Source organism: Panthera onca, chromosome C1 (genome assembly GCF_046562875.1).
Source record: "Panthera onca isolate mPanOnc1 chromosome C1, mPanOnc1 haplotype 2, whole genome shotgun sequence".
Taxonomy (NCBI): domain Eukaryota; kingdom Metazoa; phylum Chordata; class Mammalia; order Carnivora; family Felidae; genus Panthera; species Panthera onca.
Genome location: NC_138346.1, coordinates 202,330,442 through 202,357,651, shown reverse-complemented (window position 1 = coordinate 202,357,651; position 27,210 = coordinate 202,330,442). Strand labels below are relative to the sequence as shown.

The 27,210-nt window shown below is 50.9% G+C and overlaps 1 protein-coding gene across 4 annotated transcripts in view; it reads left to right on the top strand.

Moving 5' to 3' along the window:
• MAN1C1 (mannosidase alpha class 1C member 1) overlaps positions 1–27,210 on the top strand; it is a 296,651-nt gene that overhangs the window by 236,363 nt on the left and 33,078 nt on the right. For all 4 annotated transcript variants that reach the window (XM_078452181.2, XM_060621586.3, XM_060621584.3 and 1 more), the window contains one exon: positions 25,747–25,862. In XM_078452181.2, the coding sequence (XP_078308307.1) occupies positions 25,747–25,862 (116 nt within the window). The remainder of the gene's footprint in view (positions 1–25,746; positions 25,863–27,210) is intronic.

Here is a 27,210-nt window from a genome sequence, read left to right as displayed (position 1 = left end):
TCTCAAATTCATTTTTATTTCACTTTATTTTATTTTATTTTTTAAGTAGGCCCCACGCTGGGCGTGGAACCCAACGTGGGACCTGAACTCACAACCCTGAGATCAAGACCTGAGCTGAGATCAAGAGTCGGACACTCAACTGTGACTGAGCCACCCAGGCGCCCCTCAAATTCATTTTTAAAAATCAAGCTTACACACCACCTCCTCCATGATGTCTCTTTGGTTTTAACCCCAATTAAATAGCTCTATCCTTTTTTTTTTTCGCTTACTAATCAATTACATTGAGGTATAATTTCATATAGTAAAATGTACCCATTTTAAGTGCACAGTTCAGTGCATTTTGACAGATGGTTTTAACTACCCCCCAAAATCAAGATACAGAACATTCTTATCTTGGAAAGTTCCCTCATGGTCCCTTGTGGTTCATATTTTCCTTAACTTCTGGCTTGGGCCATCACTAATCTGCTTCCTGTCAACCTAGATTACTTTGAACCTTCTAGAGCTTCTTCTAAAAAACCATAATATAATAATAAGTGTAGTAAAATCAGCGTGTACTCTTGTGTCTTGCTTTTTCATTTAACGTAATGTTTTTGAGGTCCATCCACATCGTTGTACGTATCAATAGTTTGCTCCTTTTTATTGCTGAGTAGTGTTCCATTGTGTGGAGGTGCCAGTTTGTTTCTTCTATTCACCACCTGTTGGACGTGTGGGTTGTTTCCACGTTGGGGTTATTATAAATAATGCTGCTTCGCCTCTTCGCATACGAGTTTTTGTGCAGATGTGTATTTTCATTTCTCTCGTGTCTATACCCAGCAGCGGGATTGTTGGGTCATATATTAAGTGCATGTTTAACTTTGTAAGAAACTGCCAAACCATCTTTTTCAAAGTAGCTGCACCATTTTCCATCCTTACCAGTTCCAATTCCAGTTCACCAACCTTTGGTGTTATCAGCCTTTTTTCGATTTCATTTTGGCTATTCTAGCAGATATGTATTGCTATCTCATTGTAGCTTTATTTGCTTGATGCACACATCTCTCTCCCTCTCCCTCTCTTTATCTCCTTGTCTCTGTCTCTCTCCCTCTCTCTCTCTCACACATACACTTCCCATTCTCTATTCCTTCTGTTACAAAATATTTTTTTAAGTTTATTTATTTTGAGAGAGAGAGAGAGAGAGAAAGCGCACAAGTTGGGGAGGGGCAGAGAGAGGGAGAGACAAAATCCCAAGAAGGCTCTGCACCATCAGTGCAGAGCCCCATGCGGGGCTGGAACTCACAGACTGTGAGATTGTGAGATCATGACCTGAACTGAGCTCAAGAGTCGGACACTTAACTGGCTGTGCCACCCAGGCGCTTCCCTTCTATCACAAAATATTAACAAAATATTGATTATCCAGTGTTTAACATCATCATGGCAGCTCTTCATGACTGATGCTGGTAGAGTATGACTTCCTCCTCTTTCCTCCCTAGCTGTTTTCCCTGCAGTTTGTAAATGTCCCACATTTGCTACTTAGTTTGTTACATTTATCACCCCTGTCTTTACTTACATTCGCCCTGCAGTGTAAATTCCTCTCCGTGTGTTCAAGTGCATTAGGCGTGGTATCGATTTCATCCTCTTGAAAAGGTCTCTCCTTGAGCCTCTGACCTGCTCCATTCTGGAGACTTGACCTCTAGACCTGCTGCACAGCTGCTCTCTCTGGGGATCTTTGCACCTTTCTTATTTTTATTTTTTAATAGTTAATGTGGACCTATGAGTTATATGCCGTAAAACTCACCCATTTTTAAGTGTGCAATTCAGTGAATTTTAGTATGTATACAGAGCTGTATAAACAGCACCACAATCTAATTTTACAGTATTTTTATCGCCTAAAAAGAAACCTTGTGCCCATTCCCACCCCCGGCCATAGACAACTACCAGTTTATCCTCAGTCTCTGAACATTTGCCTTTTTTGGACATTTCATAAAAATGGAACCATACAGTCTGTGGACTTCTGTGCCTGGCTGCCTTCACTGAGCATCATGTTTTCAAGGTTCATCCATACCGGAGCATGCATCACTTTATTTCTATTTATTGCTGAATGATATTTCATTGCAGACATACTGCACTTTATGCATCCATTCATCAGTTGATGGACATTTGAGTCGTTTCCACCATAGTTGTTTCCACTGCTATGAATAACGCTGCTGTGAACATTCATGTACAGTTTTGTGTCAACGAATGTCTTTATGTCTTTCGGGCGTGTATGCCTAGGAGTGGACCTGCTGGGTCACGTGAGACCTCTATGTTGAACTTTTTGAGAAACGACCAAATTGTTTTCTAAAGAAGCTGGGCCATTTTACATTCCCACTAGCAGCTTACAAAGGTTCCGTTTTCTCCACGTCCTGGCCAGCACCTGTTATAGTCATCCTTTTCATTATAGTCATCCCAGGTATGAAGTAATCTCATAATGGTTTTGTTTTGTTTTGTTTTGTTAACGTGTATTTATTTTTGAGAGAGAGAGACAGAGACCAAGTAGAGCAGGGGAGGGTCAGAGAGAGAGGAAGACGCAGAATGTGAAGCAGGCTCCAGGCTCCGAGCTGTAAGCACAGAGCCCGACACGGGGCTGGAATCCACGAACTGTGAGATCACGACCTGAGCCGAAGTTGGACTCTTAACCGACTAAGCCGCCCAGCCGCCCCATTGGTTTACATTCCCCTAACAACTAATGATGTCAAGCATCTTTTTTTGTGTGCTTATTGACCATTTGTATATCTTCTTTGGAGAGATGTATATTCCAATCCTTTGCCCATATTTTAATTGGGTAATTTATCTTTTTTTTTACTGTTGAGTTGTAAGAGTTCTTTCTGTATTCCAGATACTAGTCCCTTTTGGACACGTAATTAGCAAATGTTTCCTTCCATTTTGTGGGTTGTCTTTCACTTTCTTGATGGTATAGTTTTCAATAAAAGTTTTTAATTTGATGTAGTCCAATTATCTGTTTTTTCCTTTGGTTACTTGTACTTTTGAGGTGTCGTATCTAAGAAACCATTGCCTAACCCAGTGTCATGAAACTCCTATGTTTTCTTCTAAAAGTGTTTTAGTTTTAGCCCTTACATTTAGAACTGTGATCTATTTTGAGTTGCCTTTTGTGTGTGGTGTGAGATAGGAGTCCAACTTCATTCTTTTACACGTGGATGTCCAGTTGTCCCAGCACTATTTTTTGAAAAGACTATTCTTTCCCCATGGGGTGGTCTTAGCATCCTTGTTGAAAGTCAACTGACTTTGTGGAAGATTTTATTTCTGGACTGTCAGTTCTGTTGTACTGATCTCCAGGCCTGTCCTTATGCCGGTATCGCACTGTCTTGATTATTCTAGCTTTGTAGTTTTTAAAACAGGAAATGTGAGTCTTCCAACTTTGTTTTTCTTATTCAAGATTGTTCTGGCTAATGTTTGGCTATTCCTTGTATGAGCGCCTGTACTTCCATATGAGTTTCAAGATCAGCTTGTCAACTTATGCAAGACAAACCAAAACAAAACAAACAAAAAAAAACACTGGGATTTTGATAGGAGTTACATTGAATTAATTTGGGGAGCATTGCCATCTTGACATGATTAAAGTCTTCTAATTCACAAATACGGAACATCTTTCCATTTATTTAGGTCTTCTTTCATTTCTTGCAAAAATGTTTTCTAGTCTTCAGTGTACAGGTCTTGAAATTCTTTCATTAAACATATACGTAGGGGGGCGCCTGGGTGGCTCAGTCGGTTGAGCATCCGACTTTGGCTCAGGTCATGATCCCACGGTCTGTGAGTTCGAGCCCTGCGTCGGGCTCTGTGCCGACAGCTCAGAGCCTGGAGCTGTTTCGGATTCTGTGTCTCCCTCTCTCTGACCCTCCCCCATTCATGCTCTGTTTCTCTCTGTCTCAAAAAAATAAAGGTTTAAAAAAATTAAAAATATATATATACCTAGGTATTTTATTCTTTTTGGTAGAATTGTAAATGGAATTATTTTCTTAATTTCATTTTTTGGATGTTCATTGCTAGTTTATAAAAAATAGTTGATCTTTGTGTATTAATGTATCCTACAACCTTGCTGAACTGGTTTATTAACTCTAATAGTGATTTAGGATCTTTTAATTTTTAGGATTTTAAAATTCCTTAGGGATTTTTATGTGTAAGATGATGCTCCCTGTAAACAGATAGGTTTTGTGTGTGTGTGTGTGTGTGTGTGTGTGTGTGTGTGTGTGTGTTTAAGTAGGCTTCGTGCCCAGCATGGAGCCCAATATGGGGCTTGAACTCACAACCCTGAGATCAAGACCTGAGCTGAGATCAAGAGTCAGATGCTCAACTGCCTGAGCCAGCCAGGTGCCCCTGTAAACAGATAGTTTTACTCCTTCTTTTCCAGTGTGGATGCCTTTTGTTTCTCTCTCTTGCCTAACTGCCCTGTCTGGAATCTTCAGTACAGTGTTAAGCACAGCAGACATCCTTATTTGTTCCTGATCCTAAGGAACAGGATCTCCTCCTAGGGGAGGAGACTTTCAGCCTTTCACTGTTAAGTATGATGTTAGCTGTGAGTCCCTCTTGTTTTATTTATTTATTTTTTTTTAATTTTTTTTTTTCTTAACGTTTATTTATTATTGAGAGACAGAGAGAGACTAAGCATGAGCAGGGGAGGAGCAGAGAGAGAGGGAGACACAGAATCTGAAGCAGGGTCCAGGCTCTGAGCTGTCAGCACAGAGCCCAATGCGGGGCTCGAACTCAAAGACCGCGAGATCATGACCTGAGCCGAAGTCAGACGCTCAACCGACTGAGCCGCCCAGGCGCCCCGAGTCCCTCTTGTTTTAAAGCCTAACTTTTCTGAATCCCATGTCTTTCTCAGTTTACCCTATCCAGTAGTTTCCGGGAAAAGAGTACACTGGGAAGAATTGAGGGGGTAAAATATTTGAAACTTTTAAAATCAGAAAATCTCTCTATTCCCATCTCACTCTTAATTGCTAATGGGCTAAATAAAGAACTTTAAGATGACAGTCATTTTTACTCAGAATTTTGAAATTGGTTCATTGTTTCTAGCTTCTGGCATTCCTCATGAGAAGCCTGATGCCATTCTGATACCTAATCATTTCTACGTGACCTGTGTCTTTTCTCTGGAAGCTTATAGGATCTAATCTTTGTTGTCGATGTTCTGAAATTTCATGATGATGTGTCTTAGAGTGAATCTCTTTGTAGCCATTGCGCTGGGAAATCAGGGGACCTTCTCAGTATGCAAATGTATGTCCTTCAGTTCTGGGAAGTTTTCTTGAATTATTTCTTTGATTAGTTTCTTCCCTTCATTTTCTCCATTTCTGAAATTCGTACAGTTTGAATGTTAGACTTCCTGAGCCTGGTCCTCTAAATCTCTTATTCTTCTATTTTCTCTCTTCCTCCCTCCTGCTTAAAACAATATATTTTTTGGTTCTGCTCTGAGAAATTTCCTCAAGTTTATATTCCAGCTCTTCAGTTGAGGTTTTTTTTTATTTCAATTATCAAACTGTGTATTAATTCCCAAGAGTTCTGTTTTATTTTGTGAATGTTCTATTTTGAGCATCCCTTTCTTATCTCAGGGATGCAACATGTCTCTTTGAGGATATGATCCTGTGTAGTTTCCTTCCCCCTGCAGAGCCTCTGTGTCCTCTAAATTTACTTTCCCTGTTTATTTGTGTGTATGTATGTCTAATTCATGTGTTAGTTTTTCCACAAATGTTTAGGGATCCTTGATTGTGTGCTCATGTTAAATATGGGGCAGAAAACAAGATGGATGGGGCTCCAGTGTGGTGACTGGGCTTTGTTGGCTGATGCCTCACTGTCGGGTGACCTGGCAGGGGACTTGTTGTTACAGGTTTTTACTTCCTAGGACTGGTCAGATTCTATAGAGAGGGTGTTTCCATTCTTCGACCTAGAGGGCGGACTCCTGGCTCCAGCCTGAGAACCAGGTGGGTAGGAGGGCTAGGGGAGCAAGTGGGATATCCCAGAAACCTTTGCCCAGCCCTCATGCTGTCGGGATGGTGCTCTGTGCCTCTCCCAGGAATCCCACAGTCCAGAGGACCTCTGTCTTACTCCCTTCCATGATTCAAGCTCTACTTATCTGCTGGAGTGGGAAAGGGACGTGTTCTTAGCTGAGTAGGGGTAGGGAGGAGATCCAGGGGTCTTACTACCTTTAAGCTGACTTGGAACAAATCCTTTTGTTGTTCCACTTCCAGAGATGCCTGGTATTCTCACCAATTCCAGAGCCATTGGAGTCGTGGATGGAGACCTGGTGTTGGTTTGCTTTTGGCATCATGGCTTGGATTCTGCTTTCTCGGCTTTGCTAAGTCAGTGTTACACATCTGCCTCCTTGCCAGCTGCCAGAACTTTGTTGCTGTTGTCTTTTCCTCTGTGTGCTTTGTCCTTGTGGATTAGTGCCTTTTAGAAAAATTCTCACGCCGTTGCTTTCGTGGAGTTTCAGGGGAGAAATAGAGGTTAACGCATTTACCCAACCTGCTCTCTTGAACCACAATCTCTTGCACTTACAATCAGTCGTTGGGTTCCCTGAGCCTCAACATCATCAACCATATCAGTGACGTATTGCCACAGTGATGCTGCCTAACAAACGCCCACAAACCTCACTGGCCTGGAACAAAAAGTGTTTACGGAGCATGGGGGTCTTCACGGTTCAGCCTCTCCTGGCTGGGTCAGCTAAGTGACTCTGCTGATCTTGAATGGGCTCACCCTCCCGTCTGGGGGCAGCCGAGGGTGGGCCGATCTAGGAGACCCTGGGCCGGGACAACTGGGCAACTCCACTCTGCTCCACGTGTCTTCCATTGTCAGCAGGCCAGTCCAGGAATGTTCTCGTGGCAAAGGGGCAAGAGAGCAAGGGGAAACACGCAGTGCTTTGCTGTCATTGGTTAAAGTTAGCCACACGGCTGAGCCCAGAGTAAGAGGACAGAGCCAGACACCCCACTTGGAGTGGCAAAAGGCGTGGGTGCAGGGAGGGGTGAGTTGCTGGGGCCACCGATGGAGCCTCTCTACCACGGATGCCCAGGCTTGGCTCTGGAGCGGAGTATCCCTCCCCACCGTCGAGTTTTCTTCTACTAAACCAGGAACCTGGGGTCCTGCCACCCTGATCTATATTCAGTTGACAGAGTCACTCCTTTGCTTACTGCTTGGAGCTGTCCGTCTCTAAAACAATCAGCAATGATCTCTCTGATAGAGAAATGTACTCCCCAAGCACAGGCTGGGGCTGTAGATCACAGGCAACCGATTTCATCTGCTTAATTATTTGATTCAATCAGAAGTTGGCTTAATTATTTTCTTGCTTCTCACCTCTTTTTAATCCATTCTGGAAACTGATTATGTCTTTAACACCAACCCAGAGATAAGCGTTTTCAATTGGGAAATGTAATTAGCCAAGGAAAATGAACGGTGGGCACTGCCTTTTGTTAAAGCACCATTAAAACCTAAGTCTGGTCAATACCCATGTGGTGTGAAGACGAGATGCGCCACTTGTGCCTGGAGAGGGGAGGCCCACAGGTGAGGAATTAGGCCACTTGGCATCGTAGCAAAACAGGCTCATTCATTAATTCATCCATGAGGCATTTCTAGGCCAGTTCCGGGCCCGCTGCTAGAGGTGCAGGGGTAAACTGGCCATGTCCGGCGCCCCCAGAGTGTCTGGGGGGAAGGATCTACACATAATCATGATGTACAAAGTGTGGGGCACACAAAGGAAGGAGCCCCTGATTCTACCTCTGGAGCTGCACAGAGCCGGTAACATCGAGCTGGGCCTTGAGGGATGAGCTAGGGCATCCCCGGCAGAGAAGAGTAAAATGGCATTCTGGGTCGAAGGCACAGCATGTGCAAGGGTGTGGCGGTGAGACAGCTCAAGAGCAGGTGCAGAGGCAGACTAGAGCAAGGCCGCCGTGCTAGGGCCTCCGAGAGCACAGATGCGCACTGTGTCCTTGGGCCATCTCACTTTTCAGTTCCTCTCTCCCCCTGCTAAGAGTACCAGGATTCTCCTAAAGTGTGTTGGTAGAAGTTTAAGATATATGACTTTTGAGGGAGACTGAATAATCTTAAACCTGACAGATGGATTCAGGGCAATTGAGAACCACAGATGTGCATTCTAGAGCTTAAGAATCGGAGGGCAGATGTTAAAAAACTAAAAAAAAAAAAAAAAGTTGGGGGTGGGGGGGAGCGCCTGGGTGGCCCGGTCACTTTTAAGCGTCCAACTTTAGCTCGGGTCATGATCTCATGGTTCATGAGTTTGAGCCCCACGTCAGGCTCTGTGCTGACAGCTCGGAGCCTGGAGCCTGCTTCAGATTGTGCATTTCCTTCTCTCTGTCTACCCCTACCCTACCCCGCTCGTGCTCTGTCTCTATTTCAAAAAATAAACATTAAAAAATTTAAAAAAAAAAAAAAAAAAAAAAAGAGGAAGAAGAAGAATAGGAAGGCAGGGGAAGGGAAGGCATTCTGGGCAGAAGGTACAGCCTGAGCAAAGCCTTGGTGATACGGCACACTGAACTGAGTATGACTGCAGCGTGGAATGAAACGTGGGAGATGAGCCACCCAGGTGGGCAGGACCGGGTCCACGAAGGGTCCTTTAGAGAGCAATTGGAGGCCAGCTCCTTGGTCTCAGCATCTACGATGGGGGGACTGCAGACATGGGGGCCTCCCTAACGCTGCTGGGGCGATAGCTGCCGCCTCAGGCCCCCTCCTGTGAGTCTTGACTTTCTCAAAAGCTCTAAGTGCTCGTCGCTGATCAGATTCGCTTGGATCTCTGCCCAAGACTGAAGCTTGTCTGGAATGTGGTGAGGTGGAGAGGTTACCTGGCCAGGTGGCTCCTGCACCTGGAGAAAGAGAAGGAAGGCCCCCTGCCACCAGGGCCACCACACCTGCGCCTACCTGGTTCCTATTTACCTTAACCTTCAGCCATCCTTCCAGAGGAAAATTCAGCCAAGGGAGACCGTGAGCTAACGGAAGTTGCCAGGCCTCGCCTCACTCAGAGGCACACACCCACTGTCTACCGGATCCCACCCCATCGGATCCGTGCCCACTCAGGTGTTGAATGCAATGGTGACCAACACGCGGATAAAAGCAATTTTATATCCTGCTTCGTTGCTTGATAGGCTCTTGCAGCCTCTTTCCCTGCCTTCCCCAGGTGGGACCCTTCTCACTGGGGAGACAACTGGCATAGGGAGAGCACGCCCACCCCGCAGGCATGAAGGCCGTGGTTCCCGCTTACTTGCCATGTGACCTTGGACAAATTGCTTAACCTCACTGAGCCTCGGTTTTGTCATCTGGCGACGGAGATAACGTAACCACCTGTGCTGTAGAGTTCAAAGGCATGTAGGATGTCCTGAGCAGGGGACTGTGGCTGTTGTGGGGCCTGTAGGACCCAGCTCAGATTACTGCCCAGGGGACTAGCAGGGTGACCTTGGGCGCCAGCTGTTTTATCTCTGTGAGCCTCAGTTTCCTCCTCGATGACGTAGTGGTGATGGCACCCTCCGGGTGTACGGATCAAACAGGTACATTACCGTGTGTGAAAAGACTTTGGAAATGGATGCTTTTTGTCTTTGTTGTTTCTTCTCTGTCTTTCCATAGAGCCTAGTCCGGGGCGCGGATGGTTTTCACTCTGTCAGGTGATTTGAGAGCTCCTCAGAGTCCCCAGCCAAAGCCAGGGAGCAGGCAGGGGGAGAAGGTCAAGAGTCTGTACCCGCTAGCCTGAGAGCCAGGCAGCAGGTCCCCTGACTCCAGGCCCCTGTGGTTGGGGGACAGACACTCTCCACCCCCGCCCCCAGGCTACAGGGGAAGAAACCCCCTCGGCAAAAGGACATGTAATAACCAGGGTCCCGTTAAAGTCACTGACGGCCAGGTCCAGCTCATCACATCACACGCCGCTCAGGCCTTTGTCCTGTCTTCCTGTAAGTCTCGGCATCAGTCCTGGGCTGGGAGTGTGGGACTGCTCAGGAACAGGGTGCGGGGGGAGCCTCAGCCACTGATGGGGGCTCCTGAGCCCTGGCTCCCAGCCAGACTGGTTGGCGGAACACAGCCACACCAGGTTCTCGGATCTTCAAAGGCAGCAAGCGTGTGGCCTGAGCACAGAGACTGGCGGGAGGACACCAGAGCCGGAGAAGGGGGTGGGGGTGGGGGCTGTGCGGAGACATGACAGGGTTTTGATAACAGTGTCTACCTGGCATGTCTGAAAACTCAGGCGTGCATCTTCCTGGCAGGGCATGCAACTTCCTGCTAATGAGTCTTGAGAGGCTGAAGTCATCAGAAGGCTGGGCTGACTCCTTCCCAGGGGAGCTGCAGGGGATGGAAGCCAGGCGCCAGCCCCCTCCCCCAGGGGGCTCAGCTATTTGGGGGAGCATCTCTGTTGAGGGACAGAACTAAAACCTGGAGTGAGGTCAGGATCTGCGGGTGGACCCTAGCCCTTGCCCAGAGCTTCTCCAAGGCCCTGGCTGCAGTGCTCCCTCCTCGGCAGGGTCTGTGCAGAGCCCCCTCTCCTTCAGGACTTGGAGAGACGGAAGCCAATGACACCAGCAACGGATGCCACCTCTGTAGTACTTCCTGCTTGCAAAGCAGCCCTCACGTTTGCCGTCTTATTGGGCCTTCGTAACAGTCTGCATGAGAGAAACTGAGGCTCAGAGAGGCAAAATAACATGCCCAAGGTCGTTCCATTTAGTGGGTGCATTTACGTAAGGTAACGCTAGCTGCTGTAACAGGTAAACCCAGAGAGCTCAGTGGATGGGGACAGCAGACATTTATTTCTTGCTCATATAAAGTCAAACTGACGGGAGGAGGAAGGGGCTCTGTTCCTCACGATCACTTAGGCACCCGGGGTGCTGGAGGCTTTATCATCTTCAGATTGTGTCACCCAAGGTCACCTTGGCCTTGGAGCATCCCACAGGTGGATCTGGCCTCAAAGTGGTGTGTGTAACTCATGCCCACACGCCATTGGCCAGAACTTGGTCATATGGCCCCACCTAAATGCAAAGGGGGTGGGACATGAAGTTCCGGACTGGGCAGCAGTTTCCCCACAATGGCTCTGCCCCAGCCACGGGGAGTGTGTGAGATTTGCTGGGCATAGGACACAATGTTTTCCTGGAACAGAGACTGGGGACACTGGATCAGAGTTTGATGGGGGGGCGGGGGGGTCACTTAGAAGTCAACAAGTGCCCAATGTGGACTGAGACCTAGAAGAAGACACAGGATGTTCCTGACCCTGTGAGGAGCCTGGATTACACGTTGCCCCAGCCTTTTCCACGGCCTCCCTGTGGCCCCTTCAGTTAGCTTTGAATCTGCACCTCCGTGGTTCCCCACAGCCCTCCTGACAGAGTCCAAACCCTTAGCCTGGTATTCACAGACCTTCCCGGGAGGACTCCAAGTTAGCTTGTAGCACAACTCCCTTTATCCCCCCTCCCCACATATGCTCTGCTCCTCCCTGATCAGCCTCTCACCACGTGGGGCTTTTGCCCATGCTGTGCCCTCTGCCTGGAAAGTCTTTCTTCCAGTTCTTCACCTTGCAGACTTCTGCTCGTCCTTCCTGATCTAAGTCAAAAGCCATCTATGAGCCTCCCTTCAGCAGAGTTAGCTGCTTAGCCGGCTCTGAGACTGAGAGTTTACTGTATACCAGGCACTGCTTGAAAGGCTTTATAGGGATTAACTCTTTCACAGCCTTCCAAGCCTAGAAGATGGGGAGCCACGCCTCTGAGAGAGACGGGAACTTGGGTGAGGTCACTCAGCTAGCGAGCGGCAGACGAGTCCAAGCCCAGGTATGCATGCTCACAGCTGAGACCTACCACTGCCTAAACTCCTGTCTTTTATTAGCCCCTGTCACAATACATCATAATTACTCATGTACTTAATAGTTTGCCATCGAACTTGCCGTCTTTCTGAGACAGCAGCTGCAGACTTCCTGCGGGCAGAAGTCATCGCCCATCCATCCTGGAGTCTCCCTCACCGCTGTCCCCACCACCATCAGGCCAAGGTCTGGGTGGAGATTTTCTCTCAAATAAATCCCTCGCCTGCCGAGAACCAGAACCAGAAATTCCTCAAGTTATCGTCTGTCATAATCCCTTCCCTGCTTGCCTGTCAGTTTTTGAAAGTTAACCTGAAACCATTTGAAAATGATCTGAGAGGCATAGACAAGCCTTCTCTTTGCATGATTAAGTACGATGGCTTTTTAATGATTCGAGCTGTGCCTTCTGTGGTTTGACAAAAATGGATTACCATATATTTCTGAAAACCGTGCCTCTGAAATCAGATTTTTTCCATTTTCTCGGCCATCCTCACAAACCTTTGCTGAGAATGACAAATACACTGGGCTTTAATTGTTCAGCTGCACGACGGCGGCACCTCCCAAGTTCCAAGAACTGCTCTCTTCGGGGAAAGCCTTGAAAGGCTCCTGGGGTTCGATCTTTAGGAAATTGAACTGTGTGTTTTCTCTGAAGCAGGGAGAGCTGTCTTCTGGGCTTGGCATATTTGCTGCATTTGTGAATTGCTTTGGCCCTGAGATCCAAAACAGAAGCAGGTTCCCCCCCACCCCCCAGGAAGCACACTCAGGGTTGTCACACCAGGCATGTGGCGTGGGTGGGCATGGGCAAGTGGGGTAAGGGGCCTCTCCCTGGGCAGCCCAGGCACAGACCTTCCTGCTCCCCCTTTCTACCTAACTCTACCTTATCCAAGATGCCCACACCTTCAGAGGGGGTATTATCAGTCCGTTTGGACAGATACAGACTCGTGGCTCAGAGAGGTTAAGTAACTTGGTTAGGGCCACAGAGCTGGTAATATACAGAGCCAAGTCTCAAACATTTTGACCAGAAGCCTAGGCTTTTTCCACTATCACTACTGCCTCTAAAAAAACCCACAAATTAAATCAAATGAAAGGTGACTCACAGGCACCCCCTGCAGTCCTTTTACATTTAAAGAAAAAAACCTCACTCTACACCGACTAGCGCCAGTCTCTCTAGTAATATGCATTATCTGACATGATCCCCATTTCACAGATGGGGATGTTGAGGCTCACGTGGGTGAAGTAGCTAATGAGAGGTCACACAGCTAGGAATAGCCAAGGTCAGATTTGATTCTCTGCCTACCTTACTCCAAAATAGCTTCCTCTCCCCATCCTTTGTAGGAAAAATCTGTCCCCCTCACCTCAGTCAGGTGGTTAACATAGATCAGTCTGGCAACGAGAAGGCTGCATGACTTTCGGTGTGAAATGTGTGCAAGTATCTTTTCAGCTAAGGAGGGGTGTGTGTGTGTGTGTGTGTGTGTGTGTGTGTGTGTCCTGTTAGATTCTAGAAGGGGCCTAAGGACTGAAGAAAGGGAAGGTCCCTGGTCAATAGAGTGGGGTGAGTCAGTCCTCTCATCTTCACTGGATGCTGGGAGTGCAGCAGGGGGCCCATCAAGGGCTCAATGGCCATCTGGTCATGCCTGCTCTGGCCCCTGCTCAGCTCTGAAGGTGAATTCAGCACATATTTACTCAGAAAGTCCTGAGTGCCCAGCATTCTACTGGGCTCTTTGCTGACTCCACAGACGAAGATGACCAGCCTCTCTGCCTTCTGGAGCTTCGGCCTGTCAGAGAGACAGACCCACACAGAGCCTCCTGTGAGTCAGCCTGGGCCAGGTGACTAGCATGACCAGCCCGCGTCCCCCATCAGGGGATCCGAGGAGGCTTCGTGGAAGCAGGGGTGCCAGGCTGGTCTGTGTCACAGTGGGGCTCCTGCGGGGAGAGGCGCCCAGCTCTTCTCACGCAGGCAACGTCTACACCGGAGGGCCGTTGCCCCAGCCCGCAGGCAAGGGGGTGGTCTGGAGGTCGTGTGGCTGTGGGCACCTGCCTGGGACCCTCTCGGACCCTCTGAGCTAGCCAGGGTGGCAAGGAAATGCAGACAGCTGAGTTGAATCCTGATTCCACCCTTCGTCCACCTCGGGAGATTTTCATGGCCACTCGAAGTGCCAGAATCCCCATCCGTGGAATGGGGACACGAAATGTGCCCTCCTCATGGGGCTGTTGGAGGCTCGAGAGAGGCACTGCCCACAGGTGCTCAGCAGCAGGGTATCCGCCTCCACAACGGCTGGCGGCTGTTGCCCTGTCTCTGCCGAGGCCCGTGTGAGCGGCTGTGCATCCAGCCTTTTACATGCGCGGTGTGATCCCTCGCCCTCGAGACGGTTCTGCAAGGTGGAGTTATTGTTGGTGCGGTTGTACAGATGAGGAAACGGAGGCAGCTAGTGAGTGTGGCTCCCAGCTCAACCCTTCTAGCCCCTTCCCGGCAGCTCGGCCATCCCAGCACCTGGAAGGACCCTCCCCTGGGCCCAGCTCCGTACCAGGCTGTCTCCGCATTCAGTCTGCCATGTGTCTGTTTCTTGGGAGTGAATAGGGCCTCTTTGATTGCCTTTCTTTTCCCCTTTCCAAAAATCATCATCTTGTTATCAGAGGCACACATCTGCGTCTCTTGGCTCTGACCCACAGGCTGTGTTTGCCGCGATCAATGCGTAGCTCTGTGTGGCCGTGATGTATATCCAAGATGGCACTGTGACCCTGAACCTGTGGGCCAGGGAGGGCAGCGCGAGGCCCCCCTGATGGGGCTGAGGCGAGGCAGCTGGCTGACACTGCCCTGCGCTCAGGGCTAATCCTTCTTGTTCCGGGACTGGGGAACAGCTGCCCCCCAGCTTGGGGGCATCCCTAGCTGCCTCAGAGCCTGGGCCCAGGTACTCCCTGCCACTCTCCCGGTGGGCACTCGCCGACCAAGATGGATGGCTCCCTGAATTACTCCACGAGGGGTCCCCGCTGGGTCCTCTCCCAGCCACTCTCCACACCACAGCCAGAGGAGCAGCCGGAAGCCATCCATTTCTCTCCCTGAGTCCTGTAGCCTGGCCCCACCCCCTCACCCCGGCCACTGTCCTCCTCCCTCACTGTGTGTAGTGACCTCCTCTCTGCTCCACAGATATGTCAAGACTCCCCTCAACTTGGTCTGTTGTCTTTGCTGTGCATTCTGCCTGGCCCGTACCCACCCCTTCTTCTGTCCTCCTTTCCTTCAGACCTCGGCTCAAATGCCACCCCTCTCCTGGCCTCAGGCCCTGCTCTCCCCTCCTTTACGACAGGCGTTACTTTGTAACTGGATGTCGTCTGTGTGACGCCTGGTTGCCGTCAATCTTCCCCACCAGACCTGCAGCTTTTGGAGGGTGGAGATCAGGACCGTCCGCTCCCCTCTGTGTTTCCTGAGCACTCAGAAATGTGCTTTTGGGCGAATAAATCAGTCTCGAGCAAGCGACTTAATTCCTTGAAGCTTCAATCTTCATCTGTAAAAGAGGGACAATAATAGAATTGTCACAAGGTTTAAAAAAGATGTGTGTGAAACATATGGCCCAACGCCTGGCACAAAGCAAGTGCTGGGTCAGTGCTGAGTGTGGTTATTTTTACTAACCCCTGGCGAGGAAGGGGTTGGTGGTTGGCGTCGAGGAGAACTCCACACTCCACAGGCAAACCTTTGTGGGGTGCTGGCCCTTGGCAAAGATCTCGGGGTGTCATGGGATTGGTCTCTGCCCCCCCACCCCCACCCCCAGCACCTCACACCACACATCAGCCGCCTCTGGCAAGGGGCGCTTTGTCAGGGAAGCTATTCTCATCTGGGAATGAGGCTGTGGGAGGAGGGCATCCGATCCTTCAATCAGCAAGTCCCAGCGACGCCTTGACTTGGCTTCGATTAACCAGGCTGAGATTCAGCCCCGAAGACACTCACTGCCCAGGATGGACTGGAAAAAGGGACACAGGTGACACGGATTGCCATAATGACAGTTGAAAGAAGTTCTTTTGATGAAAGTGTTCAGAGGAAGAAGACCCCAGATCCAGGTGGAGTAATCAAGGATATCTTCATGGAAGCAGCAGCATTTTCTCTAGGACTTAAAGTAGACATTGGACTGGGGAGTGTGCAGAGACATTTGGGGTGAGAGGAGGGCATTCCAAGCAGAGGTAGAGCTTGAGTAAAGGGCTGGGAGCCTAGAAAGAGGGGACCACACAGTGTAGCTGCAGTATGGAAAGACTATTAAGAAATAAGGCTGGGGGCACCTGGGTGGCTCAGTCGGTTAAGCGTCTGGCTCAGGTTATGATCTCACAGTTTCGTGAGTTCAAGCCCCACATCGGGCTCTGCACTGGCATCTTGCTTGAGATTCTCTCTGTCTCTCTGCCCCTCCCCTACTTGCACTGTCTCTGTCTGTCTCAAATAAACTGAAAGAAAGAGAGAAGAAAGAAAGAGGGTACTGTATCAGTCAGTCTCTTCCAAAATAATGCTGGGGAACAATTATTCTACAACGAGTGGCAGACAAGGAGTGTTTTTTTTTTTTTTAAGGTTTATTCATTTTTTCAGAGACAGAGACAGAGCGTGAGGAGGGAGGGGCAGAGAGAGAAGGAGATACAGAAACCGAAGCAGGCTCCAGGCTCTGAGCTGTCAGCACAGAGCCTGATGCAGGGCTCAAACTCACAAACCGTGAGATCATGACCTGAGCTGAAGTTGGACGCTTGACCAACAGAGCCACTCAGGCGCCCCTAGGAAGTGTTTATTTCTTATTCATATAGTTGCAGATAGGCTATCTAGGCTGTGCTCAGCTGGGTCCAGTCTGCTCCATCTGTCTCTCACCCTTCTTGGACCAGTGGCTGTTTGAGATTTGTTCTTCTCACTGTGGAAGGTAGGAGTGCAAGAGGGCAGGCCCAACCATGCAAGCTTATTTCAAACTTCTATTCAAGTCATGTTCACTAATCCCATTGACAAGTCTCACAGCCGAGCCTAAAGTCAAGGGCACAGTTTAATTCCCCACTCACCGTGACGCCAAAGCAAATTACATGGGCAAGACCAAGGTTGATGGGCCGGGGATGTTTGCTTCTCCCATGGAGGTGAAGGGAGGGTACAGAGCAATCTTCTAACTTAACAGGTGAAAGCCAGGTAGAAGCCAGTGTGTATGGAGGGACTCAGCAGCTGCCCAGAGCTGCGGCTGGACTTTAATGTCTCTCGGGGTGAGCAGCAGAAGTCTCCGTCTTTTCCTTTCCCGCCAGTGAGCATTAAGTGTGTTGAAAATGCCGCAGTGCCTGCCCAGCTCCTATCCTGCCTTCCTGAGGGCTCATGCCTCCTCCCTGCCTGGCATGAAAGCCATGCTAGTCTTTCCTGCTGGGCCAAGGAGGTCAAGGATCTGCAAGGGATCCTAGCTTTGCCAGCCCCGAGATGGCTTCCTCTGCTGGAACTGAGCCTTACGATAGCAGGCCCACGCACTGAGCGCCTAGGTGTGGTGCGCTGGGTATATAAAATTCTCTTGGATTGAATGCCTGCTGAATGCTCTTTGTGTGCATTTCTCTGAACTGGCCACACCCTTCTAAGAAGGAGACCTTATTCCCATTTTCCTGAGGTCAAGTTAGTTGCCCAGGATCCCACAGCTGGGAAGGAACTAAGCTAGGATTCGAACAGAGCCTACAAGGGTGTATGGTCTGGAAGGTGGTACCTGGTCACAGCTCTGCCCTGAGCTACTGAGCCACTGTGTGACTTTGGAGACACCACTGTAGCATCCTGGGCTCCAATTCCTCTGTCTGCCTTTTCTTCTCTTCGAGATGTCCTGAGATAAAAGCAGCTCCAAACTCGACCCTCAGCACTGTCAGAGGGAGTTTTAAAAGACAAGTTTCCCGATCGGGCAGCACCCTCAGCTCTTACTTAAAAACAAACTAATACGACACTAACGTCTTTAAAACAAACCCTGTTTTCCAGTGAGGAGCCCTGTCCAGTAGACTAGTTCAGTGAACCATGTCTGGTCATCCGTCACACTGACCCTCATTCAGCAGTCGGCCACAGCAAACGTCTTCCGGCCTGTTACGGCAGCAAAGCGTGACGTCTGTTTGGGAAGGCTGGAGGAAGCCATTAGTTCCACCAGGGCCGTGATGTCTGCATGTCCCCATTTTGTCCCTGCGACAGTGTTTTCCTTGAATAGCTGGCCACTGCTGTGTATGGTGTGTTTTCTCCGAGGCCAAGAGCCCTTTTAAAGTGTCTGAGGATCTCCAGGAAGGCGCTGTCAGTGTTTCCACTAGCCGTGCATTCATTCAACAGCCGTCTGCTCTCGCCTTCTCTGCGCCTGGCCTGGGGATGGATGCCCGGGCCACTGGGAAGAGTCAGATCCAGCCAGTGCCCCCTGGGATTCACAGGCACGTACGATGTGGTGCGAGCAGTGCCGTGACCAAGGGGCCTGCGGCAAAGTGGGGCAGGCTTGCACAGGAGGGAGTGGGCAGGTCTGCTTGGTGGCTCAGGAATTCCTGAGAGAAGACTCCACGCTCCAGCCAAGGCCAGGACAGAGAGGAGGTGTTCACCAGGCCAACTCGGAAAAGGAAGGTATCCCGGGCATAGGGACCCATGTCAGCAGAAACCCCGTGGCCTTCGGGGAGCTCCTGATGACATCATGTGGGTAGAGCATCACGTGCCCAGAGAGCAGCAGAGAGGCTGGTGAGGCTGCCAAGGCCTGGACCACAAGCACCCAGTGCACTGTGCCCAGGGACTTTGAATGTGATTAGGGCATCGAGGGCCTAAGAAAGGCAGTGGCATCATCAGATCTGATCATCTTTTATTGATTCACTCCTAGCAAGAGCATCCTGTTGAGTGCCAGGAATAGTTCCTAAAAAATATCTTTAGTCCTTCCAGAGGCTCCAAGGAAACCTCTGCCTGGAAACACACATCCTCTGAACACAATTTTATGTGATCCAGGAAATAGCCATCATGGGAAGATTCAAGAAAAGTATTATTCCTGAAGGAAAAAGAACCCTCCCAGACCTGACAGAAATGCAGAGGTCCTAATCCCTAAAAGGATTTCATGCAGCCAGAAGACGTCACCATCCAAGATGCTGTGATTTTAAACCATGCACTTTGGGGTAGCGGGGATATCATTTCCATCATCCCCGACACCCACAAAGCAGAACGTTCCAGTCGCTACTGCTGTATAACAAATTACTCCAAAATTTGGTGGCTTAAGACAATTCTTTTATTATGCTCACAGATTCAGTGGGTCAGGAATTCATAAAGGGCACAGTGGGTACAGGTTATCTCTTTACCACTGTGTATGCGCCCTCAGCTGGAAAGGCTTGAAGGGTAACTTGACAGGTGGAGCCCACGCGTGTGGGATTGGTGCTGGCAGTTCAGAAGGGGCTGTCACTCAGAAAGCATACACATGGCCTCCCCGTGCGTTCTCTCCTTGTGGGCTCCATTGTCCTTCCTCACAGTATGGTGGCTTGTTCTAAGCACCAGCGTTCCAGGAGACGGGAAGTGGAAACTGCCAGTTTCTTAAGGTCTGGGCCTAGAAACTAGCACATCGCCCCTTCTGCTTTATTCTTTTGCTCCCGGTAGTCACAGAGGTCGACCCAGATTCAAGGGGAGGATCCTTGGGAGGAGTCCTTCTCATGGGGTGGGGTGCACTGAGGCAGCCGTGTTTGGGAAATACAACCTGCCGGACAGCCACACTGAGAAACTGAGAAAGCTTGGAAGCTGAGAGAGAAACACTTGTGTTGTTTCTTTACAGATTAAGAAAAGTCTCTGTGGATTATGTCATCAAATTAAATGCAACCATTAGAGTATGGCTCTGGGGATAGTGCAGTAATGGGCTATGCTTTGGGTGATTTTTTTTCCTTCTGAGTGTTCTTCCTGGAGCTTATGTTGCCCGGCCTGACCCATTTCTCTTTGCTAATACAACATCGCATAAAAACCTCGTGGTCATTAAGACAGCAGAGTCAGGAGAGGGGATACAAACCCTGTCTAGCAGCCCAGGGTTCCTGCCCAGGCAGCCCTGGGGGGTGGGGGAGGGAGGAGGTGACAGGAGCCGGGGGCAGTCCCTTACAGAAACTGACCCACGCACAACAAATAGCTTTGCACAGGACAATGGTGTGGACACACACAGCCACCCTGGCTGATCTGGCCACAGGCTGGTGGTGGGGTCTCCTCTGTCTCTTGGCACCCGCCCCTGGAATAGATAGCTAACCTGCCCCGGGCGTGGTCACCACAGACACCTGCATGGTGGGCTCAGTCTGTTCAACCCAACACATTTACCTTTACCTCTGGGTGCCAGACCAGAGCCAGGCACTGCAAAATGTGAATGAGCCACAGCCCCTGCAGACCCTCCCCACCCAGAGTGATGGGCCTTTTATTCTCAAATACTTAGCAGGCACCTGTGATGGGATGGAAAGTGTCCTGGGCAGTGGAGGACAGCAGTGAACAGAACAGGGCTCTCCCCTCCTATGTTCCCTTACGAGAAGATAGTAAATGGGGAAGCAGATCCACACATGACGTCTCTGGGATAAAGGTGCTGAGGAAGAATAGAGAGGCAAGGGAAAAGCGACAGAGGTGTTGTTGTTGTGGCAGTGTGATGGAAACTGCCAAGGCCTAACAGGGAGCAGGCTCGGAGGGCTGCAAGAACAACATGCGATAAGGGTGGAGTGAGAGAAATAGGGAGGGGGAGTGGGCGATGAGGCCGAGAGGAAGCCAGGGCCAGATCACAGGGCCTCAGAGTCCAATGGGAGCCATGGGAGGGTTGTGAGCAGAAGAGTAGCACAGAAGGACTGGCATTTTCAAAGGATCTTTCTGGCCGCCACGTTGAGGATAGATGGGTGGAGGTGTGGGGGTGGAGGACGCAAGGGTAGAAGCCCAGGGGCCAGTTAGAAGGCTCTTGGAATAAATCCAAGAGAGAGAAGAAGGTGGCTGGACCCAGGGGGCAGCACAGAGGAGGTGAGAAGTAGGTGGAGTCTGGAAATGGTGCAGAGAGCCACCAGGATTTGCTGCGGGATAGGGTGGAGAGAAGAGAGATGCAGAATCAAGGGCTGGGGCACTGCTCTTGGGAGGAGGGGCTTGGCGTTAACCACTGTGGTTGAGGAGTAGGTTAAAGATGAGACGCCTATGGTCTCCCGGGGGTGAGGACAAGGTCCTGGCTGGGAGTTGACATTGGGGAGTCCTCAGCATGTAGGTGGTTATTGAACTAAGGGAATGAGGGAGGGCAGAGAAGAGAAAAGGCCCAGTGATGACGGAGCCCATCCATAGTGGTCTGGCGAAGAGGAGGAACCAGCAGAGGAGACTGGGAAAGTGCAGATACAGGGTTAGAAAAAGAGTGGCGTCCCGAAGGCCACGGTCTGCTCAGAGCAAGCACGATGCCAGGGAGAATAAGTGCATCCGTCAGAGATGGACCATCCTGGCTCGCTGCCTTTCCCACTTCCACTGGGAAGCTATTTCTTGAGCCGGAGATGAGTCTTCTGCACCCCGGAGCCCTGCTCTTCCGGAAGGGCAGAGACACATAGCTTAGCAATTCTTTGTGGTGCACCGAGAGTGGGGCAGCTCTTGTGGTGGAGATGGGGGTGCACAGAATGGGGGCAGACAGTGTGGGCCTGGAGGAGCTGCTGAAGGTTTTCTCAGGGGAGGAGGGTCCAGGGAGGGCAGGACCTCACGTAGACCATGGAATGACGTTCACAGTGGCTTCCTGAGGGTGGGCTCTGGATCTCTCCAGGCGAAGGTGGGGTGGGGAGGCCGTTCCTAGCAGTCTGCGGAAGAGTCACAGAGGTAGGGACATCTAAAGAGGCCACAGGGAATGGTGGGAGGCCTGCTTGGGTTGGGGACTCTGACCTTTGGGGCCGCTTGGAGACAAGGTGCAGAGTTGGTGCAGAGAGGCAGCGGGAACCCTTGACCCCAAGGAGCTCGCAGTCAGTTAGAAGGTGAGCAGAGCCCCAAGGTTCAGCACAAGGGTGGTAGACACACGAGTGGAAGCTGTCTCCGCAGGAGGAGCCTGGCTGGATGGAATCAGGGAAGGCTGCCAGTGGGAGGTAGAGCTTGGAGAGCGTGTGGGCTTTGAGTGTGGCCAGATGCACAGAACGGCTTCCTGGCAGAGAAGAGCACGCGTGCCAAGGTATGGAGGCAGGAGTGTGCAGCACGTGTCCAGGAAGCAGCGCTTGATGGGAGAGGAGATGAGCCGGATCCTTTGGAGTCAGACCCAAAAGGTTTCGACCCCCCCCCCCCCCGCACCCCAACCTTATTGCACGGGCACTGGGAAGCCGTTGCAGCTTCCTGAGCTGAGGAGGGACACAGCTGGGTCTCGTTTTAGGAAGACAGGTCAGGCAACAATGTACAAGGTGAATTTGAGGGGAAGGGGAGGGGTCCTGGAGGTAGGAAGACCCTTTCAGAGGCAGGTGCCCACCCGGATGGGGATGTTAACGCCCCAGCAGCAGACACAGGTAGGACCGATGTGACACTTTTCCTTTAAGTTGGGCCAAAGGTTTTGTAAGCTGCAGCCTCATGCCGCACTGCCCTGTGGGGCAGGGAGGGGCTGGTAACGCAGGAGCACCACAAGGCCTCGGTGACCCCAGAAGACTGTGGAGGGGCTGCCCAGGGCCAGTTGAGGGCAAGGAGGGCCACGCTTCTGTGTGTTGGGTGAAGCTCACATGTACCTAACACTGTGCCAGCACCTTTCCATCCACTGCCCCGTTTAGCCCTCCCGGCATCCTTAGGAAGTAGGTCCTACTGTCGTCCCCATTTTGAAGATGAAGGACACAAGACTCAGAAAGGTACAGTGACTTGCCTTGGCACACAGATAGTATGTGATGGAACCAGGATTTGAACCCACATCTCCCTGACCAGGCCAGTGTTTCAGGATGAGCTACGGGACCCAGGAAATAAGAACAATGAACTAATTTGTCAAGCACTTAACTCTGTCCCAGGCATACACAGGTGTCTTTATGAGAAAGGCCAGGCACTTATATGATGCATTTATCTCAGCTCAGGAACCTGCAGTGGCTCCCCAGTATCTAGCCCAGTGGCCTTACCTCACTTTACAGAGGAGGACTTTGATATTTGGAACAGATGTGTGGCTGGCCCCAAGCTGGGGTTTGAACCCAAGGGCTGTGTTCTTTTAACACACCTCACTGCCTCCTGCCTGGCGGGTGGGGGGGGGGGGGGGGGAGGGGGAGGTGTCCTTTGTGCACAATGAGCATTCAGAGCTAGAAGTGGGAGAGTGAGCCAACCTGGAACCTGCCTCAGGGCCAAGGCCAGTGGAACTTTCAAGCTGGCTGCCTGCCTTTTTGTCCCCCTTCGGCTCTGTGCGTCTAAATCGAGTGCCTATTCTCTGAGTAGGGTTGTGTGTTTCCCCCTGGGGAGCTGCCCCAGGCCGGCTGCAGGTACAGATAGAGTTGAATTCGGGATTGGGCCTTCTCTCTGGCCCAGCCTGGCCGCTGGGTAACCTCTGGCCAGGAATGAAAGGCTTTCCAATAAGTGCCTTGCTGGCCCGCAGCCCGGCTGTGTGGTAGGTGGGGGCCCGGGTGAGAGGTCAACCAAGGAAGGATACAGGAACCTGAGAGCCGGGCAGAACTTTGCCAAAAGCTCCCTTAGTGAGCTACCTTCTCAGCTGGGGCCTCCGGAGCATTTGGGAAGGAGAGCTGGTCACGAGGAGCCCTGGCTGCCCTTCTGGCCCAGCCTAGACCCTTGGGCTACTGAGCTCAGGCTCAGCCCAGGGAAGGAAGGCCCCTGGGGTAAAAACACTGGGCAGCTCAGGGCAGGATTCAGAAATCAGACACCCTGGGTCTCGTCCCCTTGGCCTTGGGCTTCTCTTCAAGCCCTCCCTGGTCAGAGCGGCCTCCTGTCCCTTGGAGGGATAGGGCAGGGTTATCAATCAGATCCAACTGTTTTCACAAGGAATTGAGAGAAGTTGGGTTCCGCTCTGCCTTTGATCTAATCCTGGGTATGTCCCAACCCCTCTCTGGGGGCCATGAAATTTAGGGGCGGGGCAGTGGGATCTTAAAAACCCCTTCTGGCCCTTAAAAAATCCGGTGTGAGGCCCTGTGGTGTAACAGGAGGGGGCCGTAGCTTCAGAGCCAAGAGGATGGACACCAGCTGGTGCTCCGTGGCCGGGCGCGTCTCAGCATCTGTGCATCTGGGGCCCGTGGGCGTTCCCATGCCCCACTGCCTCTTCATCTGACGGTAAAGCGTCCCTGTGAACCGGGTTTGGCCATTGACAACCACAAGGGAAGTAGCCAGCATAAACCAGGAAAGATCAACTTTGTTTGGCTTGGATATTTCCTACCAATCCTTCAGTGTAGGAGGAGTTGACGTTCTAGAAATTCACTTCATCCCCAATACCAAAACCGTCTTGGGATGCCTGACTCTGGATTGGGGAGCCCTTGCTTCTGGAAGCAGATTCTAAAGCCTCCAGCTTTACCCTTCTCCCAGTTTCTCCTGATCTCCCTCTCATCCTTTTCCAGGCCTAGGAAGGTGGTGGTTTGAGTTTCAGGAGTCTCTGCCTGCAAAATCAACACAAGTGAGTAGTTAGAGAAGCGCTAATTAAGGAGATTAGAGGCTGACTCTGAATGCAGGTGTGCCCGCAAAGCCCGAGCTCGTGCTTCAGACTCAAGTGGGGCTCAGCCCTGTGCGCTCCAAAGCTCCTCCAGGGGGGAGGTGGAACCTGCGGTCCTCACTGAGCCTCTTCAAGGCGGAACTGTCAGTCCTCCTGAGCTACATGCCAGTCTCTAAAGGATTTGCTGCTACTTTAGTTTAAAGGAGGCAGCTGTCTCTTACAGGAAGCCCTCCAGATGGCCCCAGGCACATCGCTTTCTCCCTCCTTTCTTCCTTCATGGGACTCTACACTCAGGCTCTGGTTGTGCCACATGGGGAGGCCTTCCACATCACTCTCCTGCCCAGCCCGTGGTCTGGAGAGCTGCGATATTTTGCACCATTATCTCAGCCCTTACTCCCCAGGATAAGAATCTAAGGCCCAGTAGCAGGGGCCAGGCCTCAGAACTTGCGCTTTCCGGACTGACCATCCTAGAGTGGCCACAGAACCTTTGGTTTGTGCATTTGTTTGGTTTCTTTGCCCAAACATCCCCTCCCCTTTTTTTTCCCAAATGGAAGTAGGTTTCTGGTTATAAAAATAATCCATGAGCCGAAGAAGTCAAAAGGCACCTGTAATCCCAGCACTCGGGAGGTAACTGTTGAATCACATCTTGCCAGACTTAGTTCTGTGTAAGCTCATCCACATTTGGCATACAATAAAGAAATTATATTGTGTTTGGTTTTTTGGTTTTTTTTTTTTTTGCAACCTACATTTTTTAACTTAACAGATCCCATGGACATCTCCCCAATAAACACAGGCCTACCTCACCTGCATGGATGGCTCCATAGTTCTATTTTATGTTTGAGCCACAATTTATATAACTAATCCCCTATTGTTGGATTTGGAGTTTTTTCCCAACTTTTCCCCATTGTATATGGTACTGCAACAATAAATACCTTCCCAGATAAATATCTGTGAACACTTTTTTTTCTTTCCTTAGAATAAAACAAGGAATAGAATTGAAAAGTCAAAGGACTGGCATATTAAGGTTTTGTAAATGAAATGCCAGTTCACCGTCTCCCCAGTGTCACAGAAAAGTGGTGGGTGCCTGACTGGCACTGATGGTGGGCTTGCTGGCGGATATGGGTGGATTGAGGTCTGGGAAGTGGTTCGGCCTGTGAACTTGGTGTCCCAGGCGGCTGGCCCCCGGCCACTGCCCCGAGGAGGAAGCAGGCTGGGGTGGGCAGAGGGGGGACGCTTGCTCCTGGACTCCCCTTCAAAGGCTGGTGGTATTGGAGCCTCCCTGGATCGTGCCTGGGCCAGCCTTGGCCTCGGAACCTGCCTAGGCATTTAGAGGGGGCGTGGAGAATGGTAGCTTGTGCGGCTGGGGATGGAAAGGACAGGAATGAGCCTGGGTCATGCCTCCGATCTCTGTGCCTACAGGAGGCCTCAGCGGGGCAACCATCATTGACTCCCTAGACACCCTCTACCTCATGGAGCTGCAGGACGAGTTCCAGGAGGCCAAGGCTTGGGTTGAAGAGAACTTCCACCTGAACGTGGTGAGTCGGACACCCTTGGGGTGTTGGAGCCAAAAGGGGTCCGGAAGGGCAGTGGCCAGCTCCACCCGGTCACTTCTGAGACCCAGAGACTCTGGCCCCAAGCTGCACAGCAGAGCAGTCCTGGAACTGGGGCTCTGCCCTCTCTGCTGAGCCCCCTCTCCTAAGACCAGCCTCAAGGTGGCGTTGAGCTCTGGCCAACCCAGGAGTATTTACCAGCCTGTTGTCCCCTGGGAGGGAAGACAGCCAACGACCCTTCCTTCCCCTCCGTGGGAGGTGGCAGGCACCCAGGAAGTCCCTTCTAGGGTTGAATCTGTCACACAGAAGAGTAGCAACAGGAGGGGAGAAGTGGTGTATCTGCTCTGAGCCGCTCTACCCTGGAGCCCCCAGCTCACTCCATGCCGCCCTCTAGAGGTAGGTGAGAGGCTGAGGAGCCATCCAGATGATGGTAACAATGACAATGACTAGTTCACGGGCTTGTTGTGAGAGTTAACTACCATGGAGGGTTACAACAAGCATTATAACACGGTCAAGTCTGATATGGATGTGAGGGGGTGTCCTCCTCCTTCTCGTCATCATCAAGGTTATTTTGAGGCATGTTATGCCTTCTGGTAGTCTGCGTGAGAAGGTCAGAATCCTCCCATTTCCCACTGTATGGAATGGGAGAAGGTGGGAGAAGGAAGGGGTATCTTCATAGGCCCACCTTGTCCCTGTGCAGATAGTGGATAGAGAATGGGCATCAGGCAGCTGCCTATGGTGCCAGGTGCTGGCAGGTTCGGGGAGCCTGGGGACATTCAAACAGGCGGGGGCAGGTTAAGGAGGGTCCTTGGAAGAAAGCAAGATGGGGTCACATCCCCTCTCTGAGCCTTGGCTTTCTCACCTGGAAAACGGGAACCGAAACCTCGCGGAGCCCTGTAAGGCTGAAAAGAGAGAAGAGCTTTTCAGGTGCTGTGTCAGTGGAAAAGCTCTCCCAGATAAAGGGACAGTCATCGTTGTTGTCGGCAGTAAAGGACAGTGATGTGGGGAGCGCTGGGGGGGCAGGGATGGTAATAGCAGACCCCTTTAGGGAGCCACGCCAGGCACCGCGTGTGCGCCGGGCGGACGTCTCACCTGTACCACTCAGCGCCCCGTTGCCACCTGCTCGGGATGAAGAGCCTCGGGCAGAGAAAAGCTAAATATCTTGCCTGAAGTCCCAAAGCCAAGTAAGAGGCCGAGGTGGGATTTTAACCTAGATCTGGTTCTTGGCATGGTGCCCCAACACCCCTGATTCGCAATCCAGACCCAAGAAAGAAAACAATGATTGAGGCAAGTGTGGACATGCCCTGAGGGCTACAGAGCTGAGGCTGAGGAT